This window comes from Leuciscus leuciscus (assembly GCF_965113295.1).
Source record: "Leuciscus leuciscus genome assembly, chromosome: 25".
Classification (NCBI taxonomy): domain Eukaryota; kingdom Metazoa; phylum Chordata; class Actinopteri; order Cypriniformes; family Leuciscidae; genus Leuciscus; species Leuciscus leuciscus.
In genome coordinates, this window is record NC_138724.1 from 20,696,430 (window position 1) to 20,718,394 (window position 21,965).

Here is a 21,965-nt window from a genome sequence, read left to right on the forward strand (position 1 = left end):
TTGTCATGTTCAAGAAACCAATTTGAAATGATTCGAGCTTTGTGACATGGTGCATTATCCTGCTGGAAGTAGCCATCAGAGGATGGGTACATGGTGGTCATAAAGGGATGGACATGGTCAGAAACAATGCTCAGGTAGGCCGTGGCATTTAAACGATGCCCAATTGGCACTAAGGGGCCTAAGTGTGCCAAGAAAACATCCCCCACACCATTACACCACCACCACCAGCCTGCACAGTGGTAACAAGGCATGATGGATCCATGTTCTCATTCTGTTTACGCCAAATTCTGACTCTACCATCTGAATGTCTCAACAGAAATCGAGACTCATCAGACCAGGCAACATTTTTCCAGTCTTCAACTGTCCAATTTTGGTGAGCTCGTGCAAATTGTAGCCTCTTTTTCCTATTTGTAGTGGAGATGAGTGGTACCCGATGGGGTCTTCTGCTGTTGTAGCCCATCCGCCTCAAGGTTGTGCGTGTTGTGGCTTCACAAATGCTTTGCTGCATACCTCGGTTGTAACGAGTGGTTATTTCAGTCAAAGTTGCTCTTCTATCAGCTTGAATCAGTCGGCCCATTCTCCTCTGACCTCTAGCATCAACAAGGCATTTTCGCCCACAGGACTACCGCATACTGGATGTTTTTCCCTTTTCACACCATTCTTTGTAAACCCTAGAAATGGTTGTGCGTGAAAATCCCAGTAACTGAGCAGATTGTGAAATACTCAGACCGGCCCGTCTGGCACCAACAACCATGCCACGCTCAAAATTGCTTAAATCACCTTTCTTTCCCATTCTGACATTCAGTTTGGAGTTCAGGAGATTGTCTTGACCAGGACCACACCCCTAAATGCATTGAAGCAACTGCCATGTGATTGGTTGATTAGATAATTGCATTAATGAGAAATTGAACAGGTGTTCCTAATAATCCTTTAGGTGAGTGTATATATATATATCAGAGATAATTCAAATAATTTTGGTAATACTTTAAAATAAGGTTTCATTAGTTAACTACATTAGTTAACATGAACTATCAATGAACAGTAATTCTATAGTCTAAGGGTGTTTACACGACACCGTTTTCAACTAAAAAAGGAAAACTTTTTATGCGTTTTGGCCGATCATTCACACGTCAACTGTGTTCTGGGAGCCTGAAAATGCAAACTTTTTCAAATGGGTTTCAAAGTGCAAGTTTTTGAAAACGATACCGTGATTGTCTGATATATTGAAAACGATACCGTTACTGGTCCTGTTAGTTCCTATTAGTTAACACATCAATTTTAACAAATGAGACCTTATTGTAAAGTGTTACCTTATTTATTTTTTAAATGTATAATCAGTGTAATAATAATGTAAATTGATAGTAATCTAAAACTCCAATATACCCCTTTAAATTTCTGAGTCTGCTCAACATCAGAAATTACTCCAATTCAGCAGATGGTCTCCAGGTGACACTGGTTCTGTAAAAAAAAAAAAAAAAAAAAAAGACATTTACATTTAAGATGACACAACAGAGACAATTCAAATGAATAAAGGTTCTTTGTGGATAATAACAAAATGTGAATGTAATAGGGTCACAATACCAGATGTGTTAGGAGTCATCGGGGTAGGGTTAGTCACGCTTGGCGGTACTTTATATAGAAACAGAGCTTGCCTTTACCGTGTCATTCCACTGATGTGGAAGGTCCTCTGGCTCTGGAGGGTAGGACATCCAAGACGGGCTCCGGTAGGAGGACGGTGGAGACAGGACGAAATAGTCAGAGTAACCGGGACGGTTGGCAGATATGGCATATACTGCTGTCATTGGGTTTCCTGCAAAACATTGGAAGGCATATTTAAAAAAATGTTATGCATTTGAAAACACAAAATATTAAAGGGGTCATATGATGCGATTTCTTTTTTTTCTTTTTCTTTAGTGTGTTATTGTAGCTGTTAGTGCAAATAAGATCTGCGGAGTTACAAAGCTCAAAGTGTCAAACCTAAAGAGATATCCTTTGTAAAAATTAAAACGTTTTGTTCAAACACGCCCACACAAATCAACGTTAGCGTTTCATAACACCACCCAAACGTACACGCAAAGAAAGAAGGCGTTACTTTTATTCTCTCTGTATTATTGTTGCCGCCGGCGCCGCCATTTCGTGGAGACGCTGTATTTTTCGTTGTGAAAGCCAAACTACTTTGTTTGGCCTTCCAAAAGAGGACACATATAGAAAACAATGCTTAAGCTTTATTTACAACACTGTTGTATTCGACTGTGTGCTGCGTTTTTTTTAGGAGGACTGTTTCCAGAACCTGCGAGAGTTCAAGGCCGGCTGTGCACAAAGGCTGATTCTAAAAGGTGGGCAATACATCAATACATACATTTGCAAGTACATTCTGGCGCTTCTGCCTCACACAGCCTGTAAGTATGTTTTCATATTTTAAGAATTTGCTACAGACTATTCAAACGCAAGTTTTGCGCAGTATAGAGTAGAGTATACAGTATAAGTAGTTTACATAGTGTTCTCACACCTGTGGCGCGGCGCGACGCGTAAAAAGACAGTGTAATTCAATATAATCAGAAATTATGTCCCCAATGTAATAAAACCTTACCAATCTGATACGTTCTGGTCCAGTCGTGCTGGCAAAGTTGATCGATCAGCTTGGTCATCTGCATTTTCCGGTTCAGATTCAGGCTCAAATTGATAAGGTAGTACGACAACATTATCACTTGTCATTAATGCTTTTGGAGCTGATGTTCCAAATCTGGTAAGGGGCGTGACATTTCCGTCACACGCTTAAGGTTTTTGGGCCAATCACAATGCACTGGATCGCCGGCCAATCAGAGCACACCGCGCTTTCAGAACTATGAGCTTTGTAAAAATCGACGCGTTTCACAATAATGTACAGTATGTATAAATTGAACCTAAAACCGCGTAAACACATTGCATTAAACCAAATACACAAAATAACGTTCTTTTTAGAACCATCATATGACCCCTTTAAACAACGTTTCCCGAACACACTGACCTGAGTAGCTTGTCATAGACTCGTCGACAGTAACAGCAGGGAAAGGAGCTCGGTTGATTGGCAGATAGGGGGTGCCATTGTGCTGACTCATCTCAGAGGCCTCAGACACTTGAGGCTTCAGACTCATGTCTGGTGTGGAGCTGCAATAAGAGATGAAGAAGTCTTGTTATACTGTTATCAAACCACCAGGGGGCAACGCTGGCCAGCATCGCCTCAGAGCCGCATGACAACCCTCAATGCAGTCAGCAGGACTGACAACCATGCAAAGCACCTTTAATGCATGCCAGCCACATAATCTCAGAGGAAAAAAACCTTGTATAAATTTACATGAGGTTCAGCTCAATACAGCTCGCAATGTGATGCTGTAATGCTATGTGCTATCTGTCAGAAAAAGAAATGTGCAAAAAAGCTTGTCGCGTAAGGCAGTACGCTCAATTGTACACCCGCTGTGCCCTTTATTATCAGTTAAACCTTATCTTCCCCTAAAGGGCAATATGACAGTTAATAGGTACATCAATTAATATTAAAAATCAATAAATTAATTGGAAAAAAGGTATTTCTTTGTAGCTAATAATTATTAACGTGAATATCAAATGCATTTTCTTAATCTTAATTAATCTAAATTAATTTATCATTTTTCAAATGATTATTGACTGTCACATTTGGTCTTACATAAAAGGATGCATAAAAATGTACCTTTTAGGTGTAGATATAATACTAAACCACAGGAAAACTACAACAAAACAAAAGGCATGATCCGAATATGAGTATGATATGAATGTGTTTTATATATAATATTAAGCAGCTGGAGTTATGGCTGCTAAAAAATTCAGCTTTGCCATCACAGGAATAAATTACATTTGAAAATATACTGAAATAGAAATAGTTATTTTAAATTGTAATCATATTTCACAACATTACCATTTTGACATTTAAAAATAAAATAAATCCAGCCTTGGTGAGCATGACTTAAATATGACCTTAAATAAAGTATGGAAAACAATTTATTTTATTTAGCATGCAAACACAGCAAATATAATATAATATAATATAATATAATATAATATAATATAATATAATATAATATAATATAGGCCTATAACCCAATGCATGATCTGAATATGAGTAAATTTTTTAAAATATATATTTATTAAAGTTATATTTGTTAAATTAAATGTATATAGTTATATATCTATTTACCAACTACAACGAGACTTTTTTAAAAAAACATTAATAAAAATTCTGTAATTAAAAGATGGAAAATAATTTTGCATTAATTTATTTTATTTAGCATGCAATATATATAATCTATAATATAATATAATATAATATAATATAATATAATATAATATAATATAATATAATATAATATAATATAATGCATGAACCAAACATGAGTATGAATGAGTATTTTAAACTTTCTCTCACCGCCTCAATGATGTTCCAGGTGGGGCTCCGCCTCTTGGAGGGATGAGGGGTGGTGGGGAACCCAAACCCATATCAGGCAGCTGGGTAAACCTGAATCCCTGCAGAGCCAAGCACAAAGCAACTTTATGAATACTTATATGATGACTTATATCAACATATGACCCTAAATCCTCTAGTTTCTTCCCAAACTCAACTCAAAGTACAAATGTTTGCATTCATTTCACAATCGTTAATCTCGTCAAAGCGCGGCACTCACTGGTTTGGGGAGGCTACACTGGTGCATTTCCGGCCCAAAGGAGGATCCGCGCTGTAGAGCTCCATTGGGGTGGTTCATAGTCCCAGGTGCGCTGGTAACCCCGTCCAGGTAAGGGCTACCGTGGCTGGGGTTGTACGGACCGTGAGGGTGGTGGTGATGATGGTGGTGGTGGTTTGCCGGGGTTGGCTCGGCAGAGGCCAAACCAAAGGCGTTGTCCAAGAGGAGGTGCATCTGCTGCCTCACTTCATCGATTGAAGGCTGCGAGCTCAGGGTAGACGAGTCGGAGTGACCTTTGACCTGGTGCCCACCGCCGAAACCCAGGGAACTCAGAAGGCGGTCCACATCTGTCTCTTCAAACGGTTCAGGCTCACCCTGAGGTGGATTCAATGAATACACATAATTAAACCACATAAATATTTCTTCTCTGGTTTACATGTTTCAAAGTCCCATAACTAGAACAATGATAACACAGGGTTAAATGCAGTGTAAAAAGCCCTGATCTCACTTGTGTTGCAAATATTCAGAACTTTTAAAAGCCCAGCACATTGACGGATATCAGCCGCGGCGCTACCATTGGGCCCGGGTGGGCCTGGGCCCACCCATTTTAGGTCTGGGCCCACCCATTTTCTACTATGGTTTTGTACGTTTCTTCGTTCGGATCTATTTGCGATCCATTCCATTCTAAACAAACAACGCAGTTTACATGCTTCGTCCTTGTTTCATTATTCATTAAGATAATAATTAATAAATGCACGCATAATTATCAGTGAACTTGATAAATGTTGCAGATATGTTTTGCTATGCACAAACAAATGACTTTCAACTTATGTGTGCAAAATTCAGAATAAAATGAATGCAGCAATTTGTACAAATAGAGAGCCTGTAGGTCTACTATACGTGTTGTAGCCATTAAATAAGCTCATTTAGTTTCATATTTGTTAAAATATTATAATGTTATTTTTTCATCTATGTTGATTATGAAAAGTGAACCGCACGAGTAAGATAGGATGCGCAATATATCGAGAGACATGGCGTGGGTCAGACATGATTTTGACCACTTAATTAAGTTTTGTTTTGTAGAAAGACTTTTTTTAAGTGAATTTCGTTTTGTATAAATTGTATCTTAATTTTAATTAAAAAAATTATCAACCAATTTCCTGGAACCAAGAAGCAAATAGTAGACGATATAGGCCTAATCATGGATGCGTCCGCTTGTGAACTGGAGCGCATCTCATTCTCATCCTAACTTAACGAAACTCAGCGTAGGCCTCACAGACATGAAATATATCTTAAGAAAGCTTGAAATGTCTTTTTAACAATTTAAAACGAAAAGAAATGCTACATAATCAGAGATGTAATCCATGATGTGCATTTCTCTCTATAGGCGCGTTCACTACGGAGATATGGCGATCGTCAACTTCATCTTTACAGCTGTTGTTGCTGTTAATAAACTAAGAATAATAGGCCTATAATTTTACTAAACAATGAATTAAATGAAATTGTAGGCTAATTGTATTAAAAAAGCAACAAAAAATTCCTTTTTAAGTTTTCTTTTCTTTTTTTTTACCTATGATAATTACGCATTAAATTCAGGTAACTGTTAGGCTACTGAGTCGCTGTCCTCAGTGCCCAGAAAAGCGCTGAAACGGAGATGAAGGGGAACCCGTTTTTTTTTTTTTTTTTTTGGCCTTATTTTAACTGGCCCATCCAGTTTTCTGGAGGCCCACCTACAATCAAAATCCTGGCGCCGCTAGTGACGGATATTATCCGATATCGAATTTCCAATCTAAATCACTGAAAACACCAAAATTTTAATTAAGCTCAATGACGTTCTGCTGTTTCATGATGACGTGGGTTATTAAAATTCAGGGTTAGTGCATCGGCTAGGCTACCATCATCTCAAGCTCCCTTCCGTCATAACCGGGTTTAAAGTTAAACCTAAAGGTAATCGCCTTCGTTTAAGCCTCGAAGGAAACTTGAGCTGACTAAAGTAAAAGTAATCTCTGCCGGCTCCCTAAACTGTGAATGACGCGCCGTGCGGAAAGACTACAGCAGAAGACTTTATATCAGGGATTTGGGGTCCCATGATGCAAGAGGCTGGAGCGCTTACATCGTAGCCGCTGTTGCGGATGCCCCTCCTGGATCGCTCCCTCATGACCAGCATGTCCATCTCTGTCTCTACAGGGCTCGGGGTGTTCAGAGACTGCCTGCTCCAATATGCAGGTTCCCTGTGGGAGTCACTGGGGAGAGAATGTTAAAAAATTCAGTATTGTGATCTTACGAACCAACATATGGTCATGGAAGTCATGGTTAATTTTACATTATGATTTATTTTTAGTTTTATACACACTGAAATATTAATGTCCAAACATTACGTGCTCTGTGTTTTTCGGAGAAGAGCATTAAGGAGGATCTTCATTCATGCCACAGGGGGAATTTACTAAGAATTAATAGTGTTGTTTATTTGGATCATCTGTGTTGTTTTAGTACGCAATTCAAAAAAAGGAGGTATGCAACAATTATGCAATGGCACAAACATAAAAACTTATACTCTATATACAGTGTACTACCATTCCAAAATATGGGGTCTGTAAGATGATATTTTTTTTATAAGAAATGTTTTCTATTTCAACGTAATGCTGTTCTTTTAGACTTTCTATTCATCAAATAATTCATCAAGGTTAAATGTATCACAAAAATATTAAGCAACACAACTGTTTTCAATATTGAATATAATAATAAATGTTTCTTGAGCAGCAAATCAGCATGTTAGAATGATTTCTGAAGGATCATGTGACACTGAAGACTGGAGTAATGATGCTGAAAATTCAGCTTTGCATCACAGGAATAAATAAAAAATCCCAGGATGTTCTTCGAAAAATAGTAGGGGTGTAACCCCGGCATCCTGGCCAAATTTGCCCATTGGCCTCTATCCATCATGGCCTCCTAATCATCCCCATATACTGATTGGCTTCATCACCCTGTCTCCTCTCCACCAATAAGCTGGTGTGTGGGGGGCGTTCTGGCGCAGTATGGCTGCCGTCACATTGGTGGTGGTTGAGGAGATTCCCCCTTCCATGTAAAGCGCTTTGAGTACCCAGAAAAGCGCTATATAAATATAACGAATTATTATTATTAAAATTGAAAGCGGTTATTCTAAATTGTAATATTTCACATTATCACAGTTTTTATTGTATTTTTGATCAAATAAATGCAGCCTTGGTGAGCATATAACACTTTGACAAAAACATCTTACAAACCACAAACTTTTAAATGGTATTGTGTTGCATATATGAATTAATAAATTATTGTAAAATATTAAATTATATATGTACTTATATTTTTTCTATATATATATATAGTATGCAAGTACGCAAAATGTGTGTGTGTGTGTATGCAAATATATATAGTATATATATATATATATATATATATATATATATATATATAAATGTGTTTGTATATGTGTATATGTATATATATATATATATATATATATATATATATAAACACACACAGACATGCGCACACACACAATAATATATATACACACATATATTACATAAACACAAACTTTTATTTTAGAATCGATCGAATAAGTGTAAAGGTTCCTTAACTTTTTGGTAAATTCCCCCCCATGATTTTAGTGCATCTCCTGTATCTAGGAACACGCAACTGGCTTCATTTTCTCTAAATATTTTGGGATGAGTAATAGCAGGGATTTAATCTCCGCCTACCTCCTGCGGTACTTTACGTAAGTGGAGGGTTTCCTGTCCTCCTTCGGCCCCCTCAGATCTTCCAAGTCCAAGGAAGCATTCTCACGTCTCAGCCTGTCTCGATGACTGTACATGTGTCCGCTGCCGCTCCCGCTCCCGCTGCTGCTCGTGACCGGCCCGTCGCTGTAACCTTTCCTCTTAGCTTTTAACCTCAGCTTATTACGATAATGCTCAATGTCCGACTTCTGCTTCAGCCCCATGTTGACCTGCAGGTGAAAAGCTGATGCTATTTATTTGCTCCCATTTTGTGCAACTCAGCAGGTCATAAATCAGTTCAAATAGAATCTTTTTTTTTTTGCTGATCTTGCAGGGAAAATCTGTGGAACAGATTCTGTGTGGGCCTGACCATTCGACAGGCCCCGGAAACAGTAAGTCTACTGTTGACAAGCACTTAGCACATGTAAAAATAAATCAACAATAAAAGCCTCCTAATGAGGTGGCCCCATCTCCATAGTGACAGCAAACTCACCTCTCCGTTCAGGATGACAGAGTCTTGGCTGTGATTGGACGAGTCAGGATAAGAATAGTTGAGTGGGGCAGCCATAGGCTTGATGGTGATGAGGCGTAGAGAGCCAGTTAGAGAATCATAATGGTCTGCAAAAAGACACAGGAGACCAATGCAATCATAAAATTACAGCAGGAGGGTAAAAAGAGGATCAGTAAAGAGTGCAGCTGTAAATACTCAAAAAGAGCGTGATACTAGTCACTGGTGCAGAATATACTGAACAATTCATTTTATATGGGTTTGGGGGTTTAGTGGGAGATATCTTGGCTGGCAAAGCTTCTTGTTGGACACCATATGTAAAAATGTTATAAGAATAATGTTACTATATTGCTATTTTAAGACCGTATACACTTATAAAACCTTTAATAAACTCTTTATGAGAAATACATTCATATTAATACTTGTTTGAACCAGTTACAGAACCGATGTGTGTTGACATTTTGTTAATTTAGTGTTTCAACACTAGTTTTTCAAAACAAACTGAAGTGAAATTAAACAAAGCAAAGCAAAACAAAGTAATCAAAACAAAGCAAAGTAAAACAAGCCAAAACAAAACAAAGTAAATCAAAGCAAAGCAAAACAAAGCAAAGTGAAACAAAACAAAACAAAGCAAAAAAGTAAATCAAAACAAAGCAAAAAAGTAAATCAAATCAAAGCAAAACAAAGTAAATCAAAACAAAGCAAAGTGAAACACAAAAACATTATTTTTGTTCAGCAAAAATATCTATTGTAATATTTATTATAAACCAAACTAAATTTATTTGAGAAGCAAAGTGGCATAATATTTAAATAATTATTTATTTTTTTACACCACTGGCAAAACTTTGACACAATTTAGTGTAATAATATAATTTAATTATAATTTTTTTTATTATTCATAAATGTTTGTAATTTTACAAATGTTTATTATTTAAGTTCTCATGAAAGGACTTAAATAATAAGTTCTCATATAGGATATATTTCTTCTTAAGTATCTTTTTTTTTATTTTAATTTTTTTTATATCCAAGTATCTTTTGCCTCTACACTAATTTATCTTTTTTAATGATGCTTACATTTTTTTAATACTGGGAAACAAGACAAAAAAACGAATGTATTTTTTCAATGAATTAAACCCAACATTCGTATAAGACCATTATGGGTTTTATAAATGGGTTATGAACCTACTAAAGGAATGAGAATTTTGTTGCTCCTTTTACTTCTGTCTTTCTCACCATTTCTCGTGTGTTGCTCTTCTTTAGGCGCTTTCTGTGCCGTTGATCTCCGAGCTGTGGAGCTTCTGCCCGTGTTCAGCTTCCCGGATTCATTGCTCGAAACAGAGCCGTCCTCGCTTGGCAACCTGCTGCGGGTAGCCATGGCAACAGAGGCAATGGTTAGTCTGTTGCGTGCAGTGTGATGCAGGGTTAACAGTTGCCTTGCAGGACCCTCTGGCCTCTGTTAACCTGCGTTAAATTGCAGTGGTGTCATTTAGCAGACATCACCGTAGGGTGAGCATCCACTCATCATGTTTTCTGTCATTTAAACAAATGTTCAACAACAGGACGACATCCTGCTCTGAAACAACAACCACAATGAGCCACGGACAACATATCAGAATGCGCGTCGTGTGCCGGCGAGAGTTGTGAGGCATCACTACTGGATAGAATGTTGGCAAGCATTTCACGTCAACACTGACTTGCTAGAATGAAGAAAATTTAAAGCTGACTTTTTTATGGTATATAATAAAAATGATGAAGAAACTGAACTGGTCCCAAGAGATCCATATCGGATGAAATGCAATCTAATTTAAACAGAATGTGAAATGAATTTGAAATCAAAACTGACCAAATTTACTATATATATATATATATATATATATATATATATATATATATATATATATATATATATATATCATTATATAGACACACACGCATTATTTAAAACAATTATATATTTACGTTAAAATTTGAATACATACTCTTAAACATACTTATATAGCCTATATATATATATATATATATATATATATATATATATACGTATATATTGTACTATATATGTATACATACATGCTTAAAGTCACATATACTATATACTAACATTATTGATGTCACTAACAAATATTAGTGATGACAAATCGATTAATCGCTATTAATCGCATCTAACATAAAAGTCTGTAAATATGTGTGTGTATATGTATATGTATATATGTATATATATATATATATACATACACACATATATAATACACATACAATACACATATTTACAAACTTTTAATTAATCACGATTTATCGATTTGACAGCACCAATCTATGTATATATTTTGTACACATTATTTTAAAAAATTATATATTTTTATATATTAAAGTTTTAATTATACATTTGTACTATATATGTACAGACATACATATATATAACTTATATAAAATTAATATCTCGTTTTACTCAGAAATAAAGCGAGTTCAAAATGGGATCCACATTGATTTTATAATTCAATTTTATATTAGAAGATCCATAAAGTTCAAGGAACCTTAAAAGCAATTAACTATAATTACAAAATATTTATATGAAATATTTAATTTTCACATCACAAAATAAATGCTTCGACCAAAAACCCCCTCTCTCTCTAAGAAGGAGATAATAAAGCACAGTCAACAAAATATGAATATTACATTAAATCTGCTAATCTCTCAGGCATGCGAGCCAACAATCTGCCGTGCACATAACACCCAGCCCCGCTGGACTCGCTGCCGCACGAACACGCGCACGTCTTCTGGGTCTAACACAGTCGGGCAGAAGAGAGCGTGGATGAGTTGGCCAAGCTGCCTATGGGCACACTGAATCATACATGATTCTGGAGCTGTGAGCGTTCTTATCTTCCCTGCATGCATCTCTGTCTGTCTCTGCCAGGTTTAAATGCTCGTGTATTCACCACATTTACTTTCCAAATAATTATTTCCCCAGCCCTGCTCTCTGCAGGCTCATTTCCCTTTAATCGTGCCACTCAGGAGAGATAACAAACGGCAGAATACATTTGTATTCCGGTTAATAAGCACGGAGGCTAATAGAAAAAGAGCAAGAGAAGGAGAAACGAAAAGAGGGAGAGGAAAAAGAGGAGAAACGCTAAGCCACACTGCAACGATTTCAAGGATCGGTGCGCTTCGCTCTGTCGCATTGTCCCGCGTACGACGTAAAGGCATATTTACGATCCCACGGCCCGCAGAGAGTGGTTAAGTAAGCCCGGAGATGTGGGAGATGTGTGGTGGTGGGTTTTAATGACCTTGAAGGGTGCGCTTTTGCGCCGAGACCGTCGTGCGAGCTGAACACTGATACATTTCCTACCGTCTTTCATTTGCATTTTTAGGCAGGATGAGAAAAGAACCTTGGGAGCTTTTGCTCTTTGTGAAGAAAGACATTTCTCTGAAGCATCGAGGACAAAGAAAAACACACAAAAATTTAAACACGGTGCACACTGCACGATTTGATCTGTCCTTAACGTTTTTTGCTTGTACGGTATGACTCCTGTGAGATCTTGAGTGATGGTCTTGTGTCTGCATATACAATATATACATATTAGTTAGGACTTTAGTGTCAAATAAACAGCTCTGACTGGGCCATTTGTGTTACATAATGTAAACCAAAACAAGCCATTATGGTAATTTCAGTAATATTTTGTCTGTCTTTTCAAAGAAAAGTTTGTGGATTGCTAATTTTTCAGAATAAACTCAAGGGCCCGGTTTCACAGACAGAGCTTAGATTAAGCCAGGATTAAAGGCCCGTTCACACCAAGCACGATAACTATAAAGATAACGATAAAGATATAATTCTAAAAATCGTTCTCCATATTAAAGAATAACAGAGTTCACACCACAACTATAACGATAAAGATATGAGGAACGATATCGTTGGGATCACTTTCAGAACGATTTTTTTCCAGCTGTCCAACGATAAAACACTGACAGCCAATCAGAATCCATTCTAATTTAAAGGTCTCGCGCATTTAAAATGGCAGATGACATTGCAGAGAAGTTAATCATCGAGGAACAAAGAAATCCTCCACTGTTTGACAAGTCAAACCCCCTTTTCAAGGATACGTTAAAAAAGATGGATATATTGAAAGCAATCGGTCGTATCCTGGGAATAAATGGTGAGAAGTATTAACGATGAGATAACTGCATAGTGTAACAAAATTACCAGGCGCTAGTTTTGACAACATTGCTGAAGTTGCAGTGAAAAAGGCGTTGTACACAAAAAGGTGTTGACTAGGCGATGTTTTTATCCCATCATTGACAACGCGGGCGCGCGCGTGCTTAGAATAAAAAGACCATTATCAGTCGTTGGTGTGGACGCATATATAGTCATCTTTATCGTTATCTTTATAGTTATCGTGCTTGGTGTGAACGGGCCTTAAGCCTTAGTTCAATTAGGGCATTTAAAAGCTTTTATAAATGTGCCATAGAAGAAAAAAAACATTACTGGTGTGCATCTTGAGACAAAACAATGGCACACTGTATGATTTTGGTCATGATTTTGTCCCAAAAAAAAAAGGTATATATATTATTTTTACTTTTTTGGACAAAATCATGACCAAAATCATCCAGTGTGCACCAGGCAGATGTTGGCATTGGGGATATTTTTGTGGCACGTCTGTCTTTCTTGATTTAGATTCTATAAATATACGTCAAAAGAACCATGTCTTTGTTCCTAAGCACACGGTGTACTTTGTTCTTCCCTCCACAATGTCTCAATGTCTCTGCTGCGTCTTAAAGTCAAGAGCTTTACCCGTAATTATACGTCATACTTGAGGTGTACTTGATTTTTCAGCAGGAGGAGATAAGAAATGCAACTCAAATAGAACATCGTGGTCATATCGGGTGAAATGGCTTTTAAAATGTATGACGTTCATGCTTTAAAGCCTCTAGTGTTCTATAGAGAGTTGAGCGATATACTATCATACTAGCTTATTCCATTTGGCAAGCCTATAAATGTTCATACTTCCACAGTGCTTCTTTGTTCTATAATTAAAGCACTCACCTGAGATGCATCTCGGTCGACTGGGGTCTTTTTGAGGCTGTGCCATCTTGTAACACCGCCACCCTCTCTTGTGTGAGAGGGGCGTCCCGTACCGGTAGGGACAGGACAAGTGTTTCCTTGGTGACAGTGAGAGCCTCCTCGCCTGGCCGGCCCATGTGCTTCTTGGCGTAGTCGAAACCCTGCACGGGCTGGACAGGAAATGATGCGCCGTGATTGGATGGTGGAGAAGAAAGTAAGAGTTACACAATGCCACATCCAGCGTTTCATTTCAATCAGCAGAGGAATGCCGGCCATCCTAATTTATTCATGGGCTGAAGGTACTTTGAGTCAAACTATATTTTATGGAGCACGCATACGATGCATCAAGTTGCCATGGGATATTTAATATGGAAGAGCTATGGAGCCCCTCGTTTTAATGAATTATGGATCAATCTCTTTCGGAACAGCGCGAACGGAGGCAGGGTGCCTTTTGGATCTCAAAAAGGTGTCACAGGGTGTTGCTGTTATGATGTAAATGGGGAAAAAGTGTGATTAATTCAATTAATAATTAATGTGACGCTGCACTTTGCACATGGTGCTGTCACATCTACAAGATCCTTTAGTGAGGTGTATAATTTCTACACTATGAGTGTCATCAAACAGAATTGCTAAAATAATTATAATGAATGCACAATATTCAAATTCAGTGCGACAAGCCGATAATTATTTTCATGTTATGGCTGATAACCAATAAATACCTATATTTAAATTGGACACCATTTTTTTAATAAAAATAAATAAATAAAAAACTCAATAAGAAACAAACTCAATAATTCTAAATGCTTCAAGTGAATCATAATATTTTAATGTAAAGTATGAAAATGGATATTTCATTTTAAGATTTGGTAAAGATTGGATTTAACATTTATATATTTTGATTATATATATATATATATATATATATATATATATAGAGAGAGAGAGAGAGAGAGAGAGAGAGAGATATTTTCATTAAGTTGCATTTATTTAAAAAACAATATATATTATTTATATATATATATACTATATACACACAAACTTTTATGTTAGATGCGATTAATTGATATACAGTGCTATGCATAAGTTTAGACATCCATGCTAAAGTTGACTAAAAAGAGGAATAAAAAATCATCTTTTGGAAATTGAACTTAATGCCTTAATTAAAAAAATTAGGAAAAATCCAACCTTTAAGGACACCAATTTTCTTTCTTCACCATACCTAGAGATTGACATGGTTTTATTTCAGTTAGCCTAATAGCTGGTTTGACTTGCATTGAGAGATGATCTTATGGAAAGTACTCCATGCCAATCTCTAGGTATGGTGAAGGCTATGTGATGATGTGGGGCTATTTTAATTCCAAAGGCCAAGGGAACTTTATCAGGATGTATAGTATCCTGGATCCATGAAGTAACTGGCTTTTAAAAATAAAAATCTGCCTGCCTCTATGGGAATTTAACATTGGGGTGTCCAGACTTATGCACCCTGTATTTTAAGGAAGAACATTTATTTATTTACGATACATTATTCATTCACAAAGAAAATTGGTGTCCTTAAAGGTTGGATTTTTCCTAATTTTTTAAATTAAGGCATTAAGTTCAATTTCCAAAAGATGATTTTTTATTCCTCTTTTTAGTCAACTTTAGCATGGGTGTCTAAACTTATGCATAGCACTGTATATACAGTATATATATATATATATATATATATATATATATATGTGTGTGTGTGTGTGTATATATATATATGTATATATATATATATATATATATATATGTGTGTGTACATTCATTTATCATTACTGTTTTTTTTTTTTTACAAATTGGTGAAATGAGCATGCTCAACTAAATAATCAATATTAACAGATACAAATAAAAACATAAAAAAATGAATTTATAGGTAGGTATCGATTTATCTTGCATACCTATCTAAAATGTGTTGACAATACCAAAAAGCAAGTGTTTACACACAACATTTTCATTTTAAGATCATCACCCTGGATATTCTGTATTGGACATTGACCTTGAATGAGGTAAAATCCATCTCAAATATATTTCACAAGCTCAGCTGAACTATAATTCACTTGTGCTTCATCCGATTGTATTAAATGGAGCCGGACGTGGGTTGCGACAGTCCACAGACCCCTTATATAAATCTTATTTCAATCCAAGTTCAATTTGATTTAAGGCTAGGGACGTTGAGTCCTGATTGTAAGTCTTGCACAGGATGTGAATTGATCTTCCTCACACGGTTGTACAAACAAGCAAAGAAAACACGTGAGGGCTGCTCAAACACAACGACAGGTAGAAGCAAAAAGCAGGCAAGCAGACACACATGCAATTGATCACGTCTGAGCCTGACGAATCATCAGTGCCGGTATCTGAGTCCTTATGCCACTTTACACCCCTCCTCTAATTCCCCTGCGCTAACACAGGAAACTCTTGCGTGAAACCGGAACGCTTTATACACTGATCCGTAAATTACCGTGCATAAGCAAAATCATGTTCCTGAAAGGACATCTTAATTGGACGGAGCAGGGAATGTTTTCAGATCAGAGAACACGGCTAAGAGGGAGTATGATCAAAGAGACGATTATCATAATTACAATTGATTTGCATATTGTTTTATTCCATTACTAAAAAAAATACTAAAAAAATACCGTTATACTACAGGGATAGATCACCCAAAAAGGAAAATACCGTCATCATTTACTCACACTCATGTTCTATGCCCATATGACTTTTCCAGAAGTTTTTCCCAGAATGTCGAAGCTCTTGTTTTACATACAATGAAAGTGAAAGGTGAGCATGGGCTATCATAAAATCATCATGTAAGTTGTTTATATGAATTGTGCATTACATTCCAAGTCTTCTGAAGCCATTTTATAACTTAGTGTAAGGCACAAACTGAATTTAAGTTTTGGTCACTATTCACTTTCATTGTAAAGAAAGAGCAGCTTAGACATTCTGCTAAACTTCTATTTTTGAGTTCTATGAAAGTATTTGAGTTCTTTTTAATATTATACTCAACAAGGCTGCATGTGTTTAATACATTAAAACAGTAATATTGTGAAATATTATTACAATTTAAAAGAACTGTTTTCTACTTTAATATATATTCAAATGTAATTTATTCCTGAATTTTCAGCATCATTACTCCAGTCTTCAGTGATCCTTCAGAAATCATTCTAATTCTAATCTCAAAAAGACATTTCTTGTTATTATCAATGTTGAAAACAGTTTTGTTTGTTTTGAACAGTTTTTAGAAGAATAGAAAGTTCAAAAGAACAACATTTATTTGAAATAGAACATTATAAATGTCTTTACTCTCACTTTTCATCAATTTAATAAATGCTGGCTGAATAAAAGTTTTAATCGTGATGCCCTTAAAGTTTTAAACGGTAGTGTATAATATACACATTTTGCTATAAATACATATGCACACATAAATCCTATAGAATCCTCATTCCTGTTGGGTCTTTTAATGTATCCAATTTTAGATGGAAAAGTCCTGGTAATCTATTTAAACTTCACCTAATTATTCATATATATGTAACCTTGGCATTTCTCTCAGCTTGGGGTGGCCTAATTTATTACCCTGCATTTGGCCTGTAACTATTTAAAAGCCTCATAATCCAACCACAACAAAGAAATCACAATACAGTAATACTGTGGTAATACTTTAAATCCTTCCCATTCTGTTATTAGTCACTGTCCTACAATCTCAAATGGAGGTACAAGAGAGGAGATATTTGTGCTGTGCAGATCAAAGATATCCTCAATGCACTAGATCTTACTGAACAGTTCATTGATTATGCAGAGGATAGATAACCTTCTGTTTCCCCTTCCCCCTGAAGACCGATTTGCCACAAGCACAGTCAACAAGAAGAATGTCTGGACTGTAAAGCATGCAGCCAAGCACCATGAACAAGCCAGAAAATACCTGGTGGTGATAACTCCCATCTCTTCGATATGAGGTCTAGACAGGAAGAGTAGTGAAGACACAATTGGAGGGACATTTTGTGGGAGTCAAATTGAAATTTGTCATTCCAATGTTTTAAACAGCAAGTGTTTGAGGAACAATCCACCATTTTAAATCTTCTAGCACCATATTCAGAAATAAGATTAAAAAAACAAAGAAACACTATTTTGTGAATAGTATGAAGGAAAGCAGGATATTTTAAGCCTGTTGGTAGTCATGAGATGACATCATCGGTATCGAATAAAGTCATATTTAATATTAAATGGATTTAATAACATGATGCTGACATAACCGGTCCCCGTTTTGACAAGACAGTGATGATTTGAAGAGTCGTGGTCTGGATGAGCCTACCTTAGTGCGGCTGTGGAAATTGCGAAATGCACTGGTCTTGAAGACGGTTCGGTTTCTCCTGCATAAGATAGCAACCGCCATGACCACCACGACCATCACAATTGATACGGGTATCAGGACTGCCAATGTCCAGAGGTTACTAGGCAGACTCTTCACCACCGCTGTTTACACACAAACACAAACACAGACATACATTGGAAATCAATAGACTCGGTCACAATGTTTGCACATGATTTCCGCCACTTGCATCTCCAGCACACACTCTTACAGTAATCCAACTCCCCTCTGTCTCCTACTGTCTATGGTTAGCTCCTAATGAGCTGAATCTGTCTTTCGGCTGTAGCTCTTATCTGGGAGATTAAACCCCCACTGCTGGGTCTGATTGTGTTTTATTCATACAAAACCGGGGCTTTGCTCTTCTCAGGCAGACAAACTGGGCTTGATGCCCCAGTTGAGAGCTCAGTAAACTTGTGTAAACTCTCAACACCCAAATCCCCTGCGGTTTCTCTAGCGTGGTGTGAGATAGCTATAGACTTCATTCGGAAAAAATAAGTCAGCATTATCATGCTCGCTTTTTTTGGTTCCTCATCAAGCTAAAAGTAGAATTGTCAGTTCATTGATAAAACATTTCTGTTGGCTATTCTTGCATTGATTAGGTTTTCCAATTTGCAAAATTTGCTGATAAGATACAAGATTGCTAGCTGGGTACTTATCGTTTCTAGAAATGTCTTGGGTCCCTGTATAAAAGTAAAAGCCCAAAATATACCTCAGTCCTGACAACATGGGCATGTATTGTTGTTGCCGTTCTGTATTTTCCAGTTTTTCTTGTGTTACGCATACTATACTGATGACAAAATTTACATCATGCGCACTGTACGCATACACTAGCGTACGCATACAAACAGTTTATTCTGCTTATTTTAATCATCCGGCAGATGAAAATGTTATGTTTTCGCAAAAATGTGCAATTTGAGAGATCTTTGGAGTCAGTATGTGACTTTTTACACACTAAGTTACTGTTACACGCTAAAGTTTAATAGTTATGATTAGGGGTTTGTCCATATCACTACTCTTAAGTAAGAGCATTAGCAAGGACCAGTAATGCAAACTATAATGTACTGGTCACTTTTGACACTTCAAACATAGTTCTAGATCTGATGTACAGTAAACCCTCACAAAATCCTAGGTTTTCCTGTATATAAAAAGAAACTAATTGATGGTTTGGAAAGAAATTGGGCTAAATTAGTCAAATATATACATACCCTCTGCTTGAATCTGGACGAAGTATCCCAGAGTGAGAGCCATGGTCTGAGAGTCCACTGTGTTGAGGGTCTTGGCCGCAGTAGTGCCTATTATGGGAGATCCATCTACTTGTATATAATAGGTCATTTCAGCTGGGTTTTTGGGACCAGGCAGTCGTCGGATACTGACCATCTGTATGAGGAAAACACTCTGAGTTGATGTTTGATGTTTCCAACACAAACTTCAGCAACTAGCCTCAATCGAAAACCCAAATTGAATCGAACATTGGCCAAAAAATTGATTTTAAATAGATTTTAAACTTCAGCAACTAGCCTCAATCTACAACCCAAATTGAATCGAACATTGGCCAAAATTCGATTTTAAATAGCCATACTTTACAATTTTGTAAGCATTTTTTCCTTGAATTCCATAAAGAACAGTAAAGTTTCTTGCACCAAAACAGACATCTATATGCAAATGATCTCATTTATGATTGGCTAACCTCTTTAGATGCAAAATGAGAAACATAATCCACATCCACCTTATAAAAAACAAACAGGCCTTAGTTTCATCACAGTCATTAATATGTTTTGCTAATTGGTTACAGGTTGTTTTGGGGAGGAACTTTCTCATTCTAGAGCATTTGATTGGACAAAAACCTGTGTAGTGCAGGATGAGTCATTAATATATATGATCTGTTCTCTCAAGACAAGAAAAAAAGAAATTGTAAATGCTAAAATTACAAACAAAGAACAAATTGACAGCACACCTGGACAGTGTAGTCGCCAACAGTCGTGGCTCTCCTGAAGCGGAGGCCGTGTCGACTGGCAACCAGAAAGAGCTCCGCCAGCCGCTGCTCCATTAGACTCGCAAAGCTCTGATAACTCCCTTCAAGAGAAGAGCTGTCAACGTCCTGAATTACTGGAGAGAGAGAGAGATGAAGCAAGGTGAAAAAGAGAACTTACCTTTCTTACACTTCGAATCTAAAAAACTGCAATTACTATAGAATTGACCTTGGTAAAAAGAATTTGTTCTCCTGGGTAAAAGAGGGGGAGGAAGAGCTAGCTAAGGCAACAGCGAGAACATTGAGTGCAAGAACTTAAAGCTAGAAATAGCTTTTTCATGCTCAATATTCTGATCAAATGTGATCTCTCCAAATCAGTTAATGGGGAAAGCTAAATAATACATCAATAGCTATCCTCAAAAAAAAAGAAGGCTCTCTGAGTTTAAAAGAAGGGGGAAAAACATTAGCTAGGCTTGCTCACATAACACATGCTGGCAAATAGCTGTCTGGGTGCTGGTTAGCAGCTGAAATATTAAGGTAATTACCTGTGATTACCCAGTAATCTCGGGTTGCTACTGAAGTGTTAAGGTTGTGGTACTCTAGAGCTGTGAAAAGAGCGATAAAGACAGATGGATGTTTACTAGAAAACCATTCTGGAAAAAATAGACAATTCTGTCATCATTTACTCAACTTTATGTTATATTGGTAATTTAATGTTATCATATCGGTCTTATAAGTAGAATAAGCTGATCAATTATAGTCAAACGATCATGGGACCCATAGCCTACTTAAGATAAAATGTTACTGAGAGCCAGTAAGCCAGTAATATAAAATTCAAAAACAAAAACATATTTTTTATCCATAGCACACATGAATTTTGTTTCTTCATTCCTTGTTATATCTGTGAAAGATTTTTTATTTATATTGAATAAAAATATTATATCTTTTAAATTCATAAATATTTAATTGAATACATACTAACATAAAAATATTGTGTGTGTGTATATATCGATTAGATGATTATATATTATACTAATAATAATTATTCATCATATATTAATATGGATCTACTCTACATGATATTAGATATCACATCTGGACTTTCTTGATTTTTTTGGTAATCATTCTCACAAAATTATTATCCTCCAATATACTGGTTATCAGCTTCAAAATATAATAATTATCAGTTATTGGTATCTGTCAAAATTTCCTATCTATCAACTACCTATCTAAAAAAGGAGAATGCTATGCATCCTTGGAAAATGTCTTCTGGGCCAATCAAAACTGAAGATCTCTACCGTAAGGAAAGCATAAACTCACGGATTCAAACAGAAATAAACATGAGCTACCGTTTATGCACTGACATGAAAAACACGAGCCGTGCTGCAAGTAAATGTAACATCAAGCAGTAAACACCAGCTGGAACTTACGCTCAGCGATGATCAGAGGGGGGAAGAAGAGAAAGTAGCCCACCAGCTCGGCAGTGAGCTGGTTAAGGAGTCCGCTGGACACAGTACCGTTCAACGGAGTGCTACCGTTCCACACCACATACACCAGAGTGACTGCCAATGAATTCCCGGTTTGATACGAGTTCAGAATCTG

At 36.7% G+C, this 21,965-nt stretch overlaps 1 protein-coding gene and 1 long non-coding RNA gene across 6 annotated transcripts in view; one reads left to right on the top strand and one right to left on the bottom strand.

Annotated features, from left to right (window-relative positions):
- LOC309489940 overlaps window positions 1-21,965 on the top strand; it is a 275,593-nt gene that overhangs the window by 199,234 nt on the left and 54,394 nt on the right. The window lies entirely within an intron of this gene.
- kiaa1549la (KIAA1549-like a) overlaps window positions 1-21,965 on the bottom strand; it is a 53,718-nt gene that overhangs the window by 3,463 nt on the left and 28,290 nt on the right. The window contains exons 7-22 of one of the 5 annotated variants that reach the window (XM_082158881.1): window positions 21,794-21,962; window positions 20,909-20,968; window positions 20,349-20,500; window positions 19,600-19,771; window positions 18,338-18,498; window positions 17,948-17,983; window positions 13,990-14,177; window positions 10,185-10,309; window positions 8,937-9,061; window positions 8,429-8,673; window positions 6,802-6,931; window positions 4,692-5,063; window positions 4,436-4,533; window positions 3,008-3,147; window positions 1,659-1,810; window positions 1,384-1,458 (exon numbers count right to left, since the gene is read on the bottom strand). In XM_082158881.1, the coding sequence (XP_082015007.1) occupies window positions 1,429-1,458; window positions 1,659-1,810; window positions 3,008-3,147; window positions 4,436-4,533; window positions 4,692-5,063; window positions 6,802-6,931; window positions 8,429-8,673; window positions 8,937-9,061; window positions 10,185-10,309; window positions 13,990-14,177; window positions 17,948-17,983; window positions 18,338-18,498; window positions 19,600-19,771; window positions 20,349-20,500; window positions 20,909-20,968; window positions 21,794-21,962 (2,355 nt within the window). In that variant the 3' untranslated portion in view covers window positions 1,384-1,428. Of the gene's footprint in view, window positions 1-1,383; window positions 1,459-1,652; window positions 1,811-3,007; window positions 3,148-4,435; window positions 4,534-4,691; window positions 5,064-6,801; window positions 6,932-8,428; window positions 8,674-8,936; window positions 9,062-10,184; window positions 10,313-13,989; window positions 14,178-17,947; window positions 17,984-18,337; window positions 18,499-19,599; window positions 19,772-20,348; window positions 20,501-20,908; window positions 20,969-21,793; window positions 21,963-21,965 lie in introns of all 5 variants that reach the window. The other 4 variants (XM_082158879.1, XM_082158880.1, XM_082158878.1 and 1 more) reach the window with 4 other exon arrangements.